At 41.8% G+C, this 17283-nt stretch overlaps 1 protein-coding gene across 1 annotated transcript; it reads left to right on the top strand.

The window, feature by feature from the left end:
- The first annotated feature begins 282 nt into the window (after positions 1 to 282).
- LOC109894442 (sphingosine-1-phosphate phosphatase 1) lies at positions 283 to 17037 on the top strand. Its single transcript, XM_020487936.2, has 3 exons — positions 283 to 1500; positions 4230 to 4319; positions 12011 to 17037. Exons 1-3 carry the CDS (start codon positions 634 to 636, stop codon positions 12560 to 12562), a joined length of 1509 nt encoding a protein of 502 aa, XP_020343525.1. The 5' UTR covers positions 283 to 633; the 3' UTR covers positions 12563 to 17037.
- The last annotated feature ends 246 nt before the right edge of the window (positions 17038 to 17283 follow it).

The raw sequence follows: 17283 nt of genomic DNA, 5'->3' as shown, positions 1-17283 counted from the left end.
GCTTGGGTCAATACCCATGATTTGCCCTATTTAAAATGTGAAGCGCGTCCACATCACCGCGAAATCGCGACCACAAGAGTCCTTGGAATTCACAATCTTAGGGACGTCCCTTAGGGACGGTCCCTACCGCATTGAAGTTTACGTTTTAAATGGTTACTGTATGGGTTATGGTTACGTACGCGTTATGGGTAGGGATTCGTGTTAGGGTTTAGAGTAGGGACGTCCAAAGGAATCGATAACCTGAATACAAGCACAGTCCCGTTGAAATCGTGAGTGCGTCACCCATGCGTGCGCGTTCGCGAGCACTTCATAGATCTATCATTAACCGGATACTACTTGAGATAGCGGAGGTTCCAGGACGACTAGCTACGAGAAAAAGGCTCTGTCATCTAAAACGTGTTTGCCGAACATTGTAAAGTATCACCTGATCTTTTAACCGGCCTTGTTGCTTCCTTCGACAGGAAAACGTGATACACGTGTTTATTTTATGGGAATAAGCTATATGGAATGAGCAATAACTCATGATGCACGAGCTGCTGCTTGAAAGCATAGGAAGCTTGCTATATGGCTAACGTTAGCTAGCTAGGAACGGTTAATTTATAGTAAATACACAGTGCTCTATATTGAATCAACATGGCACACAATATTATAACGCAAATTGGACAACTCTGTAATTATCTCCAAGACCCGATTCATGTAGCACGGTTTCAGCAGATTTGCGGTGTGAGCGGGACGTTTTCAAGGAACCCAGCAGAGACCAAAGAAGTGGAACGAGCTTGCTTGCACAACAACAGCATTAGCGATCTCCAGGGTGAAAATGAGAAATGTACTGTCAACGGAGGAGAAGGGGAGAAAACCAAGAGTCTCCGGCAGAGAAAAGTCACCTCGCCGGAGAACAGTTTGAAACAGGAAGGAGTAGTCAATGCTTCTCAGAACGGGTCAGTGGTAACTCCTGCGGGGAAAACGGCCGGGCACATCGGGAGCGGTTGCCGCCTCGCAAGATCCAGTGATGTCGGGGTACGGGACCTCAAAGAAAACGGCTCAAGTGGCGTCAACGGGTCCAGGGTGGAATGCACCTCTGAGACACCTGATGAACGGCTTAGTGAGGACCCCGGTCCTAAGACTACTGTCAAACCGCTGCGCAAAAATTCCCTGACAGGCGATGTGGGCCAGGAGTTTTTAATCGAGAACAAGTTTTTGTACTACCTGTTCACCTTAGGAACTGAGCTGGGCAACGAGCTGTTTTACATCACCTTCTTCCCGTTCATCATATGGAACGTGGACGCTTATGTAAGCCGGCGTCTGATCGCCATCTGGGTTTGGGTCATGTACCTTGGCCAGAGCACTAAGGATGTCATTCGATCGTCCAGGCCAGCCTCACCGCCCGTGGTCAAGGTGGAGATGTTCTACAACTCTGAGTACAGTATGCCCTCTACACACGCCATGTCAGGCACGGCCATTCCCTTCTCACTGTTACTGCTGACCTATGGCCGTTGGGAGGTAAAGTTTTGCTATGTTGTTTTCAGTTAGGAGGAAGTATCAATGCACAGTTTGATCAAATTGCTTCCCCACTTGGCAGTGTTTTCATGGAACTGGCAGCTATTGAGGAAAACATCAAGTTTCAACATCAAGTTCCTCTTAGTAACCCCACTGTAAGTGGCGTCATCAACTTGTTACAGTTGTAAGGGTCCAATGTCCTCAAGGCTGCTTCAGCTGACAGACATGCAAATATGAAGCCCTTGTTCTATGGATTTATTTATTGATGTTACTGTCACTTGTGAAGTGTAATTTTTTGGGGGGGACAAAACATTGAACTTCAATCTCCCCCAAGCAGCCTAGCTAGACTAAGGGTTAATTATACAATTATATCAGAGTTCTACAGTGTCTCAGACATGATTCCTTTCAGTGTGCAGTTGCAGAAGATATTGCATTACTCCCACAGTCAGTGCTCATTTTTATAGTCTTTTGTTAGCCCCTGGCCTTATTACTCGTTGTCTCATACCAAATCATCACGAAGCATGAAAGAGCCAAAGAAAAGAAAGGAGTGCTTCATGGCTCCACTGTCATTACCTTGACAGTGCACTGACTTCTTCCCCTACGCTGCCTGTAGGCTAAATCCCTCCCATACATTCCCTGTTTCCTCGTACAGTATGCAAATGTTGACATAATAGTCTGTAAGGTCTACATATACACCTGGCCATATGGTCTCTACTCTTATTATTACTCATTAACTTTTCATTTACCAGGTTAGCTGATAGAGAACTCTTACTTACAGCAACGTTGGGGAAAGAGTTGCCGAGTTTGACATACTCCTTCTGGCAGCCGAGTTCTAAAGCACTCTGCTGGAGAATAATTTCAGAGGCGACAATGATGCTGTTTGAATCATACCATGAGTGCAGGGGAGGGATTGATGTATGTGCACTGCTCACTATATGTTTGCCTGGAGATAAGAGAGGAACCAAGCCTCCTGCAGGTCATCAGATAAGCCATTCACATCTTTTGCCTCAGCACTAGAGTTACGCCACGGGCCCAGCCATTGTGTTGTTTCAGATTTGACTCAAAAAGACAGTCCTCTCAACATGATAGGCCTATCATGCTCTTTCATTAGGCTGTTTTTGTATCGTCCTTACAGTTCTCTCTCTGACTTGCTCTGGCATGCCGTAGTCTTCATGCGGAATGCCTGCCGCTGACTTGCCTGAGCAGTTCAAGTATTTGGGATGTGCTGCAGACCCCCTCCCATCACAGTCTTTCCGGCTCTGCACGAGTAATTAGAGCCAGATGTCTCTCTGTATGAAGACGCTGGCAGTAAGAGGACAGCCAGAGGGAGAGGCAAACAAGGTCCTCTGTGGGACAGATCTAATACATGGAGAAAAACATTTCCCTGGCAATAGGCTGCTACAGGCCTGGTCGGGAGGACAACCATTCAAACCATGTTTACAGATGTGACCTTTTATTTTGGCTCTGTTGATATAACACAGAAAGCTGCTGTAGACTTTGCACTGAAAATCCAGTCCCGTCTCTGTCAGCATCTCAACTGAGTAATGTAGGGATCCACCACCACCAAGTGATCACAGAGCTACAAGCCCAGCAGAGATCCTTCTCAATAACAAGCGGCCAGTGAACCACAAGCTGCACACAGCATAGTGCTGTACACACACCACCTCCATAAATGTTTGCCTGACTTAGCTACAGTATGACCACACACCAGAGCATAAGAGGTCTGTCAGTGGGCTTCCAAACCAAACGAGCATGTTAACATGGATGGGGCCCCTCAACAGATAGTTCATGTGTTGACAGGGCTGTTTGGACAGTCTTCCACCACAAGGCTTGTGATTTCATCAACCCCCTGCTCTCTGCTCCCACAGACACACTGACCTCAGGACAGTTTAGGAGGGCAGGCAGTAGGGCAGCAGGCTATGTGTGTGGCCTGGCTTTGTGTCTACTACACACACACATTAGCTTTTTCTCTCCCTCTTTCGCTCTCTGTTCCCCTAGTGTTTCTCAGTCTCTTGTGTGTAAAGCCTTCAGAGAGGCATTGTTCACTGGATGGACTAATTACTTTTCATTTGACACTGAAATCTCCAACCATATGCGTGTTCAGTTCTGCAGAGGAACCAGTAGTGTGCTGTGAATCCAGTATGATGATGTGTGTGTTGCGGCAAGTTTAGGCTCCACTCTGGTTAATTAAGTCATCTTGATTTCCCCTCAAGGTTTCAGTCCCAGATGAGTGGGAGTAAGGACAACCGGGGGAGGTTACAGGGATTCTGTGCAAACCTCAGCAGTCCTCACCCTTTATCTCTCTCTTTTTATGGACCAAGTGCACTCCATCTGATAAGAAAATAACTCAAGTGGCAGGCTGTGTAGAAAAATGCATAATCCTTGTGTGACTGAACGATGTGTGTTTAGCCCCCCTTCTTTTGAGTACTATCCCAAAGGTCTGTCAAATCAATTTCAATAAGCATTGCTGAGAAGTGTATATATGCCTATATATCACGTTTTAAACTCATTCCACACAGGGCTGAGTGAATGGGTTTTTGCTTCTCCATTGTACTTACTCACTAATTAGTAATGAACTCCCCTCACTTGGTTGTCTAGGTTTTAATTCAAAGGGAAAAACAAAAACCATGCGTTTGACACCCCTGCTATAGATCAGGGGTTGACGTATTCTATTGAAGTATAATTTCATCTACGCTTTCTCCATCCTCATCGCTCTCTTACTCTCTCTACAGTACCCCTTCATGTTTGGGTTCACTCTGGCAATGTGCTGGTGTGTGCTGGTCTGCATAAGCCGCATCTACATGGGTATGCACTCCATCCTGGTAAGTCTACCTTACTTCACATATTTGTGCTGGTACCTGCCATTTACACTAATATCAACCAGGCTGTCAACTAGAGGTCGACCGATTTTAATCGGCATGTCCGATTTAAAGTTTTCATAACCATTCGGTAATCGGCCTTTTGGATGCCGATTATGGCCGATTACATTGCAATCCACGAGGAAACTGCGCAGCAGGCTGACCACCTGTTATGCGAGTGCAGTGTCGAAAGGACCTTGTGGCTGTAAGTTGCTAGCTAGCATTAAACTTATCTTATTAAAACACAATCAATCTTCACATAATCACTAGTTAACTACACATGGTTGATGATATTACTAGGTTAACTAGCTTAACCTGCGTTGCATATAATCAATCAAATCAAATCAAATCAAATTTATTTATATAGCCCTTCGTACATCAGCTGATATCTCAAAGTGCTGTACAGAAACCCAGCCTAAAACCCCAAACAGCAAGCAATGCAGGTGTAGAAGCACGGTGGCTAGGAAAAACTCCCTTGAAAGGCCAATACCTAGGAAGAAACCTAGAGAGGAACCAGGCTATGTGGGGTGGCCAGTCCTCTTCTGGCTGTGCCGGGTGGAGATTATAACAGAACATGGCCAAGATGTTCAAATGTTCATAAATGACCAGCATGGTCGAATAATAATAAGGCAGAACAGTTGAAACTGGAGCAGCAGCACAGTCAGGTGGAAGTTGAAACTGGAGCAGCAGCATGGCCAGGTGGACTGGGGACAGCAAGGAGTCATCATGTCAGGTAGTCCTGGGGCATGGTCCTAGGGCTCAGGTCAGTTGAAACTGGAACAGCAGCATCAATCAATGCGGTGCCTGTTAATTTATCATTGAATCACAGCCTACTTCAACTTCGCCAAACGGGTGATGATTTAACAAAAGGGCATTCGTGAAAAAAGCACAATCGTTGCACAAATGTACCTAACCACAAACATCAATGCCTTTTTAAAAATCGTTTAGTTAAAAGAATTTCATGTTAGCAGGCGATATTAACTAGGGAAATTGTCACTTCTCTTGCGTTCAGTGCAAACAGTCAGGGTATATGCAACAGTTTGGGCCGCCTGGCTCAAACTGTGAACCCATTTGCCAGAATTTTACATAATTTTGACATAACATTGAGGGTTGTGCAATGTAACAGCAATATTTAGACTTAGGGTTGTGCCCCGTTCGATAAAATAGGTAACGGTTCTGAATTTCACTGAAAGAATAAACGTTTTGTTTTCAAAATTATAGTTTCCGGATTTGACCATATTAATGACCAATGGCTCGTATTTCTGTGTTTATTATTTTATGATTAAGTCTATGGTTTGATATTTGATAGAGCAGTCTGACTGAGCGATGGTAGGCAGCAGCATGCTTGTATACATTCATTCAAACAGTACTTTACTGCGTTTGCCAGCAGCTCTTAGCAATGCTTGAAGCACAGCGCTGTTTATGACTTCAAGCCTATCAACTCCCGAGATTAGACTGGCAATACTAAAGTGCCTATAAGAACATCCAATAGTCAAAGGTATATGAAATAGAAATGGTATAGAGATAAATAGACGACGCGTCTTAATTCCTATAATAACTAAAACCTAAAACTTCTTAACTGAGAATATTGAAGAACTGGGAGTATTGAACCACCAGCTTTCATATGTTCTGAGCAAGGAACTTAAACGTTAGCTTTTTTACACTGTGTTTTTGCATTATTTAATTCAGACAAAATACATTTTATTTATGAATTATATTAAGTTACAATAAGTGTTTATTCAGTATTGTTGTAATTGTCATTATTACAAATATCTATATAAAAAATTGTCCGATTTAATCGGTATCGGCTTTTTTTGGTCCTCCAATAATCAGTATCGGCGTTGAAAAATCAGAATCGGTCGACCTCTACTGTCAACCACTCAGCTAGTTGATTCAGGACTGTTCACTGCTGGCATGTCTTGAAAGCACTTGAATTTGATACCTAACCTATGTGAAACAGTATCTAAACCGTAATGTCACCTTGTCCTGAGCTTTGTGTCAGACGCTGGCTCTACTCTAGTGTCTTCTCCCGGACTGCCTGTAGGTTATAGACACCTCAGTAGAGGCCTGTATTGGACAGTTACAACACTGCAAAAAATGATGATTTCTTTGGGAGGGGAGAGCATAGTGATTCTACAGTAGATCAAATGATTATAGGCATTTTAGGGAAGAGCGGGCTTATCAGATACAAAGCTGGTGGTCTGGTAAGCCGGAAGAGGGGTTCTGACCTCCACATGGCAGGCAACATGTTGGTCTATGGAGGTGGTCTCTCTATACCACATACCCACAAAGGCTGGTGCTGGTGGCCCTCAACTACTTTCAGCTAGAAGTTGGGACAACATGAGAGAGGTTGTTGTTGGTAATTTAACAAATTCTAGGTTACTCCTCTATGATCATAGGGACTATCACCAATCTCCCATAACAGGAACCAGTGGAGAAATAACTAGTCCCAGCACCAGAAAGATACTAAAATAAATGCATTGGATTGAAACAGTGGCTTACTATGGGATGCATTCAGGCACAGTTTATAAACACTACTCCACTCTGTGTCGTCTACCACACAACTCCATGGGCATGTTTAGTCTGTCTGCCACTGGGCTTTAGGGAAATGAGAACATTACAGATTTATATTTGCCTTTGTGTAGTGCCTTAAGGTCTACAGTGCAGACCCATCTGTCCTATAAGCGGCAATGCTGTCGTCAGGGTATGAGTATTTATCCTGAAACTTTCTTTGAAGAAGAAAGTAAAGGCCATTTTTTGTATTTTTTTTTATCCCAAAATGTTTTTTTCTCTTATGTAATAGAACACACAGCTCAGATGTGGCAGGCAGGCAGTAGGCCCATCTGGAGAGTGAGACTAGTAGCGATGAGGCATGCTGTCTGTCCTAATATGGACCTGCCTGTTGGCCTCCATTTCTACATCTAAGCACCAGAGAGACAGAACTGTGCATGTTTGACTCGCTGGCTGTTTGTGAGTGACAGTGTCTGTGTTTTTCAGAACGTGTGCGTTTGTTTCCACAGCTCCAATTAAGTCCCAAGGGGTGATGTTGTTGTCGCTTACTGGTATGATGTCATTGACCTGGTTGGCTGCAATGTTGCGTTTGACTGCCGGTCGCACGGGCAACTGTTGCTTTGGTGATGCCTGTATCATGTCTCAGGGAGTTGACTGATGCAGTGCAGTCAACTAGGCACAGGCAAGGGAGTTAGTAGTTACCCAGCCCCAGGCAGTAACCCTGTGTAGCCTCTCCTCCTTCTCTATAGCTTCACTGACCCCCTCATGTACACTGTTGATCTGTGTCTCTCTGTACAGGACATGGGGGGGCTTGTTTCCAGCTCATATAAGCCTTTAATGGCAGAGCTAACACTATTAATGGGGCTAAATGTTGTGTCTGGGGGACATTATATCAGAAACTGTTTTCTGGGGTCTGCTGGATTTGTGGTCTCTGACCATTGCCAGGCTTCACTGCTTAATGGATTCTGTATCAACTTAAAATATTATCTTGCTCAATGAATACGCTTCCCCCTCTTTTCCTACACAGGAATGGTTTGAAATGTAGCTAAAGGAATTACCGTAGATATGCCAGCACTATCTTCTCCACCATCTGAGAGGCTAACAAAGCTTGGTCCTCCAGGCCTGTCTCATTAAGCTGGGAATATACGGTCATTGGAACTAATGAGGCTTGATAGCTGATCCTATTAAGTCATTTAGGATCTAAGAGGTAATACAAGAGACCAAGAGTTGTCTATTCTCTATCCTCCTTCCAGGCTTTCTGTAATGGTAGGCAATGTAGGACCTATGTCATAAATGATTCTGTGGGTTGTATGCCACAGTTCATGGTATTTCTCTCTATAGGCTTTATGAGTGCTGGTTTGGCTGGGGTTAGAGAGAGCACTGAGTAGCACTAGATTAATGCTAGTGTAGTGTCAGCACAAGCTACATTTTCAGGGTTTCTGAGTTTAGCCTAGTTGGACCAATGGAGACAACGGTTGGGACAGACTAGTGATACTATTCACAAAGAGAGACTAATTCTTAATGATTAAAAGACAGAAGGTGATAAATCATTACAAGGGCATTGATAAGGATATAAACTCTTAGTGACCCCATCTATGGAATATTTCCTGCTACTTTTCTTTTTGTTGACTTCACAGTTAACAGTCAAACTTTGGACCAGAGACTATTTTCTCCTGGTACTGAGGCATGCCTGGTAAAGCCTACATTGACATTGAAGGATATTGTGATTTATTTTTTTAAGTCCCTGCATTTGAAATTAAATATTGAACTTATATGGACAAGTATTGATACTTATTATGGGTACATAGGTTACTGTGAGAGGCTGTAACAGGTTTTCAGTTTCGGGACAAAAAACGAACAAAAGAAAAGCCGAGAAATAAAACTGTTGCCGGCCAAAATGACCGGGGAAAAAAAATCCATTCCAAAAGAATGCTTTTTATTCATTAATGGAAATCAATTTCACTGTCATGTTTATCGGACTATAGGTTAATTTGCAATTTGTGGAATTAAATTGGTCTGTGTGTATTTTCGTTAGTCATCATGTTTCTTATTTATCCAACACAACTATCACACATACAGAGCCTATTTTGAGCTGGAATTCTCCTGCATCTCCTCAGCTGGTTGCTGCTGGAGTAAAACATGTGCTTTTAGAAGACCATTAATTGCACAACACTTCTAAATGTAATAGTGTGTTAAAAACGGTTGGTGCACAATTAAAAAGAGCTATTTTTTCCCCCTTCTCAACTTGTAATTGAAGTAATCTCCCATTCAAGTGTAGGCAACAGGCTATTAGCACATCACCCACTCCTTTACAATGTAGGGTGGAGGCAGTATACATTTTTAGACTACTTAATGGTTTGGAACCTGAATGTTCTATTTCATGTTATGAGGCATGTCTTACCTCACTTCAAAGTAACCTATAGGCAAAATCTGACAATGGAAACATGGAGTCAGTTATTTTATAAAGACTTCATAGGCACTTGAGTTTAAAGTTTGGGGAAACAAACAATGTATCCTACCTATTAGTATGTTCTGCATGCCAGTTATGATTTTCATATGCGCATTTTCATGGAACAATTTAACTTCATTAATAACGCTTTTGTTTCTCAAAATCATTGTCAACTGGTTACTCTAAAAAATCTGAATGAAAATGATAACCTAAAAGTAAACTAATGAGAGATCACCAGCATCTGCCATATGGACACATTGATACACGGTAATTAATGATTGGCGGCTAAAGAAATGAGCGCATGGAACTCATAGCCCACAGGCCAATGCAGCAGTAGGCCGATAACTTCCATTGCTCTTTCACACCGAGGATTGGTGATTATGGAAGAGTAGATTGTTGGAAATACATTTTTTTATTTTTTATTATGACGCATTAGATGTTAAGATGCATTACCATTATCTAAATGTGATTTATAATTCTTGGACACCGCTGGTGGACCCTACTGGGTTTTGCAGCCAATGCATATGGGTCTGGTAAATTTCTCAAATGGCGGTAAGTTAAAATCTTCCCAGTCATGTTGTCCGGTGCCACATTTCCCTAACAGAAACCCTGTCAGTAGTGGAAATAGAAGCTTGTCTGAAAGTGCTTCTTAGGCCAGAGGCACACAGTGAAATAGCTCTATCTCGCCTCTGGAGCTCTGAAAGTCCCTTTGATTGTAACATGTGGCCTTGCAGTGATTTTACCACTTGAGGTCACACAGAGAGGCTGCCAAGTGCCAACACGTGAATGTGGAATGACTTTGACATGGCTGTGGTAGACACGTGTAGGCCAGGGTGGGTTAATGACTGACAGCATGAAGAGCGGGGTAGAGGTAGGATGATCTATGCCCACTGGGCACAGACGACATTTCGACATCTATTTTTGATTTCATTTTGGTTGAGTTGTCAGCAAATGTGAAATCAACAACAAAAATGTCGCCATGTCATTGGATTTAGGTTCGAAGTGGTGTGAAAAGACGAAAAATCTTGGAATTGAAAACTTTTATTTTTAGGTTGTAGGGAGGTTCTGAGAATGTTTTACTCTGGTTCCTGAAGGTTTCCTGGGAGGTTTTATTAATGCTCTGAAATCAGAAATGGTTATTTTGAGGTTTTTTAATAACTTCCTTAACTTTTTTGTTTATTTATTTGTATTTTTAGAATTTTACCCCTTTTTCTCCCCAATTTCGTGGTATCCAATTGTTTTAATAACTACTATCTTGTCTCATCGCTACAACTCCCGTACGGGCTCGGCAGAGACGAAGGTTGAAGGTCATGCGTCCTCCGATACACAACCCAACCAAGCCGCACTGCTTCTTAACACAGGGCGCATCCAACCCGGAAGCCAGCCGCACCAATGTGTCGGAGGAAACACTTGTGCACCTGGCAACCTTGATTAGCACGCACTGCTCCCGTCCCGCCACAGGAGTCGCTGGTGCGCGATGAGACAAGTATATCCCTACCGGCCAAACCCTCCCTAACCCGGACGATGCTAGGCCAATTGTGCGTCGCCCCACGGACCTCCCGGTCGCAGCCGGTTACGAGAGAGACTGGGCGCGAACCCAGGGTCTCTGGTGGCACAGCTGGCGCTGCAGTACAGCGCCCTTAACCACTGCGCCACCCGGGAGGCCAACTTCCTTAACTTTCAATATTTTGTTATTGTGACACGGCATCAGTGATATTCAAACCTATTCTCTGTTAAACAGAATAGCCTGCTTCATGACCCCTGGCCTGATTCTTTTCAGATTGGTGGGTTGTTCTCCCTAGCCAGTCCTTTTTCTGCACAACATGTCACACCACCACTTTATGGTCCCATCCACCCCCCTTCAATTAAAATAAAAGGTTTTTATAGATATTTTGTTACATATACATTATTCAAAGACTTCACATATATGGTACTTTTATACACACATGGTAGGAATACAGTTTGATATACACATTCAGTGAAAACATGGGATCTTTAGTGCCCACAGAGTTGGGACACCTGTTTAAGGTCCCACCTTCCTCAATTTTATTGAGTATTGTTAATTAGTACTTCAACATTATTAAAATGAAATTAATGTTGTAAAAGTGTATCATATAAAGTGAAGGTCAAGAATATGATATTACTATTAGAATGAAACACTAGTAGGGAAACTAAGAAGGTTGCCCTGTCAAATAGAATTACTCTGTGCTTGGAATGGATCCCCTTATGCTAGCTAGCTAGCTAGCTAGCTCATTTTAGATAAGAATAGGGAAAATTAGCTACTAGAAAGGACAACTTACCCTTCTGCGAAAACTTTTGTAATTTCTTGATGTTATACATTTTAATTATGTTTGCTATTCTTGTTCCTGTATGTATTTATATTGTTATTTTGTCCTCAAACTTGAACTCGAGATATGCCATTTAGAAAATGAGGCATTTCCCACAAACCGACATCATCACACTCCCTCAACTGATCTGGTCGGATAGGCAGACCTGACTTTGTTGCTGTGACAACCCCATGTCTTCCTCTATTGTGTCATTTTCAAATAAAAAAACTCAGGTTAAGCAAGACTTGAAAATCTGTCATACATTACTCACATGATTTAAAGCATTGTTAAGATTATATGCATTTATTAAGGAGTGCTGTCTGTATAGTGTATACTTTGCTAAGTTGTTCATGTTGTTTTTTTTCTAGGATGTCATTGCTGGCTTCCTGTACAGCCTCCTGATCCTGGTGGTATTCCGGCCAGCACTGGACCTGATTGACAACTTCAACCTGACATACCGCTACGCCCCCCTCATCATCATCTCCCTGCACCTGGGCATGGGCCTCTTCTCCTTCACCCTGGACACCTGGAGCACCTCACGGGGCGATACCGCTCAAATCCTGGGCACTGGTGCTGGCGTGGCCCTAGCCTCCCACCTTAACCACTACCTTGGCCTGATGCCCGACCCCCCGCTGGACCAGCTGCCCCTAACCCCCCCGGCTCTCAGTGCCACCCTGCTGGCCGTAGCCATGCTGAGGATGTGTCTGGGCGTCCTGGTGCTGCTGGCCATCAGGGCCCTCATGAAGGCCATCACCATCCCTCTGGCCTGCCGTATCTTTGGCATCCCCAGTGGAGACGTAAGAAAGGCCCGGCAGCACATGGAGGTGGAGCTGCCCTACAGGTACATTGTGTACAGCATGGTGGGCTTCAGCACCCTCTTCCTGGTGCCCCAGCTCTTCACCTACCTGCAGCTGTCCTGATGAGAGAGCCCCGTGGATCCCCCAGTCCCCTGTCCTCACCCCTGCTCATCTAAAACCAAGCCCATAGGAACATGGGAAATTCACACCTTACATATCCTGTACATCCACCACCTATACCACTAACCTTTGTCCCTGCCAGTTCTAATGACAGAAACCTCTTATCAGGGAACTCCTATAGACAGATTTGACAGGATGTCAGCACTGATTACTAAATCCTATTTGCTATATCTTACTTCAATTGTTTTTTGTCAATCAGAATTTGACCTCTGTTTATCTTAATTTCCCATTTTATGGTCTCAATTTGAAAGGAAACGCACTAATGATTTTGGGCATCAGAGCAAGTTATGGATCAACTAGACTAATAAATTCTCTCTCTATTATTAGTCACCCCTTCCCCAACCGTATATACATAGTCTATCCTGAGTATTTATTTAAAATACTTTCCCTGCTTTTTTGTACTTGGGAGAAAATGAGGATTCAATTCTAATCTGATAATTTCAGTCTGCGTCCTGGTTGTTCTCTTATCTATTTTTCTAAAGGGCTCTTTTTATCTATTATTATTGAAGATGATCTGTTGAGGTTTGAATAAATAGATTTTTACTCTGTACTGATGAGAAAAAAGCCATGACTGGGGCTAGGCACATGATGCAGTGGTGTCACTGTGGGATATATAGAGGACAGGACATTAGCCCTATAAGTCAGAGGGTTAAAAGTGCGATTGTTTTGAGCGTCAGGAGGACTTGGCTCAGACACACAGTGAGGAACTTCCTGTTTTATAGGAGGGGATGCACCTGACTGCACGGAATCACTTCCTGCGGGTCTCGTGTTTGGAGGGGCCAAGGGAGGATTAGAGGAGATAACACCAATCCCAAGGGTAAATAACTATAGGAGCTAAGTTCTGCTTAAATGCAGGTTCTGGACGTCTTTCGTTCAGAAACATTACTTGCATTCACAGAGGGATTTCACATGGAAAGCCCCTCAACAGTAACTAAGCTAGTCAGTTTATCTTCTAGTTGTACTTTAATGAACACTGGTAACTCTTTTCTCTCACTGTATGTGTCATCCCCTTGTTTCTTTGACTAGCACAATGAAGATTCCCTCTTCATGTCCCCCCAACCGTACTCCCTCTCTACCTTCCTTTGCATCCTTTGTTCCAAGTCCATAGTGACTGGACTAGATCCACAGGCACTGAAGAGTGTAAAGTTACTCTTACCTCAGTGTTCTTACTATATCTCTTTCCAGAAGTGACCAAGGCTTTCACTGCTTTAATGAGGTACATAATATAGTATAGGTATACTATCATAGCATTGTTATTTTGTCTGGCTAATTGATTTGTTTTTGATTGTTTTTAACAAAAGAATAGTGCTGACCGGAAGAATGCCAGCAGTTTCCCACTAGCAGAGAAAATACTGAAAGGACTGGAGCCCGTTGCTGTGCTGATCACACTGACATAGGTATACTGTAGGTATATCTATTATTGGAAAAACAATATTGTTCCTGGACCAACTGTCATAACTGTATCTTGGCCCACAGGGGCAGAGGCTTGATAAGAAAGCTATACTGTACATCCTAGCGTGATTATGGAATACATATGATATATAGATGTCTATAGTACTGTCCTAATAGAAACCCAGCTAGCACATATTGTTCCTTGTAAGTGGTGGGAACGTATGTTTTTGGGAACGAAGCTATGTGTTTCCTGACTGTTAAAACTGAAGCTTTTTTTTTTAAACATTCTGAGAACAGAAGTGAAAGTTTTGCCTGTTCTGGGAACTTTTATTTTTAGGTTGCATGGAGGTTCTGAAAACATTGTACTCTGGTTCCTTAAGTTTTCCTGGGAGGTTTTATTAACGCTCTGAGAACAGAAATGATATGCTATTTTGATTTTTTTTTAATAACTTCCTTAACAATGCTAGCTTGTAGTGGGTAAACTTTCTTTTTTTTTTACTCCAAGCATGGATAGGACACATGGAAAGGAATATCCTGAGACATTAATCATGTAAAAAACATTTTATTTTGACCACATTAGTGAGATTCAAACCTATAAAATTCTGATCTCTATCCATGGACTTAGTCCACTGCGCCACCAGGATGGAGCTAGTATGCCTTTTTCTTTTGTATATAAAGCTATTAATTTTCGTCTATTCAAACAGACCCCATTTCAAAGGAAACAAGCATTAAGATCAGGTGTGGCCAACACCTGAACAAACTTAACAAGGTGGAGGATAGAGGCAGTTTTGTTGATGCTGAAAACGGAATGTATGTTTTTTTAATAACATTCTTAGAACGTTCTCTGAATGTTTTCTTGTGGTTTTTATGTAAAGTTTTCTTAATGTTCTCGGAACAATTTGAGAACGTGACTTTAAATAGAACCATGAGGAAACTTGTAGAAAAGGTTATGCTGAAGTACTGAAATTCCCACTGAAGAACGTTTTCTTAATGTTCTCTGAACTATTTCAGAACATTCCCCATGTCAAACCAGTTGGAGAACATTCCTAGAACATTTATAAACATTCAAATGAAATGTAACCATGTTTGAACTCTTAGGAAACGTTCTGTTAAAGTAATGAAATACCAAGAGAATTACTTTTTTGGTCAACTTATTTAAATGTGATGTGAATGTTCCTAAGCCAAACAACTATGAAGCACCATTCTCAGAAAGTTGTGGGAAGGTTGTATGCAAAATAACCATAGGACAACCACGCTCTCACCAAACTCTAAGAAACGTAGGGGTTCTCCGAATTTTATGAGCTAGCTGGGAATGCACTGTTTCCACAATGCACTGTTGTTGTTGCCCTGTCCATTTGCTGGTCTGTCTGTTTTTTACTGGCCACTGTTGACCGGAAGAGCTCAGGAGACAGCTGTGTTGTGGCCTTGTCTTACGTGTGAGAGTTTGTTTTATTTGTGCTTGTCTCCTTCCATTTCAGTGAGAAGGAAGGTCATTTTTGTGGTTATTGTGAACAGACAGTACAGGGCTCTGATATGATAATAAACTTGGACTAAAATAGAGCACATCATTCTGATCCTCTAATAAACAGTGTGGTTGGACCTAGACAGTCAGTTAATTTAGCACTACCGTTTTATCTTGGCCAGGAAGCCTCCCTGCAGATTGAGGAACGATAAGTTCATTAGATCGATGCAGATAACTCAAGTGTTATTAGTTGTATGTGCGGGATACGCATGGTATTCGTCGTCTAACAAAATGCTTACTTGCATGTGTGTTCCTTCTCGACAATGCAACAACAATAAGAAAATATAAGATTACGAACATAAAGTTAACAGCAGTAGAGTATGTATATTTTTTTAGCATAAGTATCCTATAGGAAGGCATCATTTATAGTCCAATATTTACGTGTGTATTGGGGGGGCATCTTCCTGATGCTGATTACAGTAGTTATTTCTATACTGAAGGCCTCAGAATTCTGAAGTGAATCTTAATAATCAGAAACTATTTTAAATAAATGTAAGAAATGATATGGTTAATTGTTGGGTTGTGTTATCTATGTCTTATTTCAAAGCATTTAGTTTCAACATGAAGATGTGACGTTTTCCAAGATATTCCTAATGACTTTCCATTCAAATGGTGATGTGATCACCGTTTCTTTTAAACTTTTCTACCAAATGAAAAGGGTTCAGTAATGTAGCTGTACTGTGGCTTAAGTAGAACTCTGTTCTTACTACCCTAGTGCCTTTACTGTGTTTCAGGAAGGAGTTGTAACCTTTCATGTTTTTTGTAGCCATTGAATTGGAGAGTGGTGAGAGACATGTAAAAGTGTTGTTGGGTTCAACCTATTTCAATTCCATTTTAATTATATTAAAAACTGTGCTTTTGCCTTTGCACTTGTAACTGCAGATTAGGTTGATTGTCATTAATACTTTAGTACTTTGTTCAAACAGCAGATGTTTGAAACAGTTATCCATGTTTTTCACTGTTACTTGTTTCCCTTTTGCTTCTCATTTTAATTTGAAGCATTTGGTCCTTAGTTCTTAATTTGTCAAACTGCATTTTATAAGATATTTGCATGAACAAATCTTACAGATGCAGTATTTGTGATGATTTTTGACATGGCTACAACAAATGTCCATGTCGAATTGCTTGTTTTACAGAATCATCTTTTTATAGACCAAATAAATATTTATATTGAACTGTATTTAATATTAGAAATGTTTGTGAAACTGAGATTTCTCTGTGTCCACCTGAAAATCTCTTGATTCAGTTATTTGTTTGATCAAATGTTATTTGAAATGACCATTTTTATGCAGTTTTGACATGGTAGGTAATTTTTTTACAACCTAAAAAAATGTATGTCCATTTTAATGGTTGGGTTCATGATGAGGATGTTCATTCTATGAGGCTCGGATCTGTATGAGTGAATTAATCAAAATAATCTAGTGAGCTAATTAAAACAATCAAATTGACTGTCCACTCCAGTCCATTTTTAACAATTTCAATAAAGAGATGTAATTTTTGGTCACTTAGTGTCTGTGTGGTTTCACTTTGAAATGGCTCTAGTTTTTACCATGTTGAAGGGACTTTCTTTTGTGTCCTTTCTCTGCATTACCTCAGCCCTGTTGGTTCTGTATATTATGTAGACGTGGTGAGGTGTGTTTTTCCAAGCACTGAAGACATTCAGCAAAGTTTCCAATCTGTGCTGCCAAGGTTGTCAGGAACAGTGAAAACATGCAACCACTGGCCCAAGAAAATATATTTTCTTCTGCAG

Source organism: Oncorhynchus kisutch, linkage group LG7 (genome assembly GCF_002021735.2).
Source record: "Oncorhynchus kisutch isolate 150728-3 linkage group LG7, Okis_V2, whole genome shotgun sequence".
Classification (NCBI taxonomy): domain Eukaryota; kingdom Metazoa; phylum Chordata; class Actinopteri; order Salmoniformes; family Salmonidae; genus Oncorhynchus; species Oncorhynchus kisutch.
The sequence above is the reverse complement of the archived record's forward strand: the minus strand, read 5'-3'. Positions and strand labels throughout refer to the sequence as shown.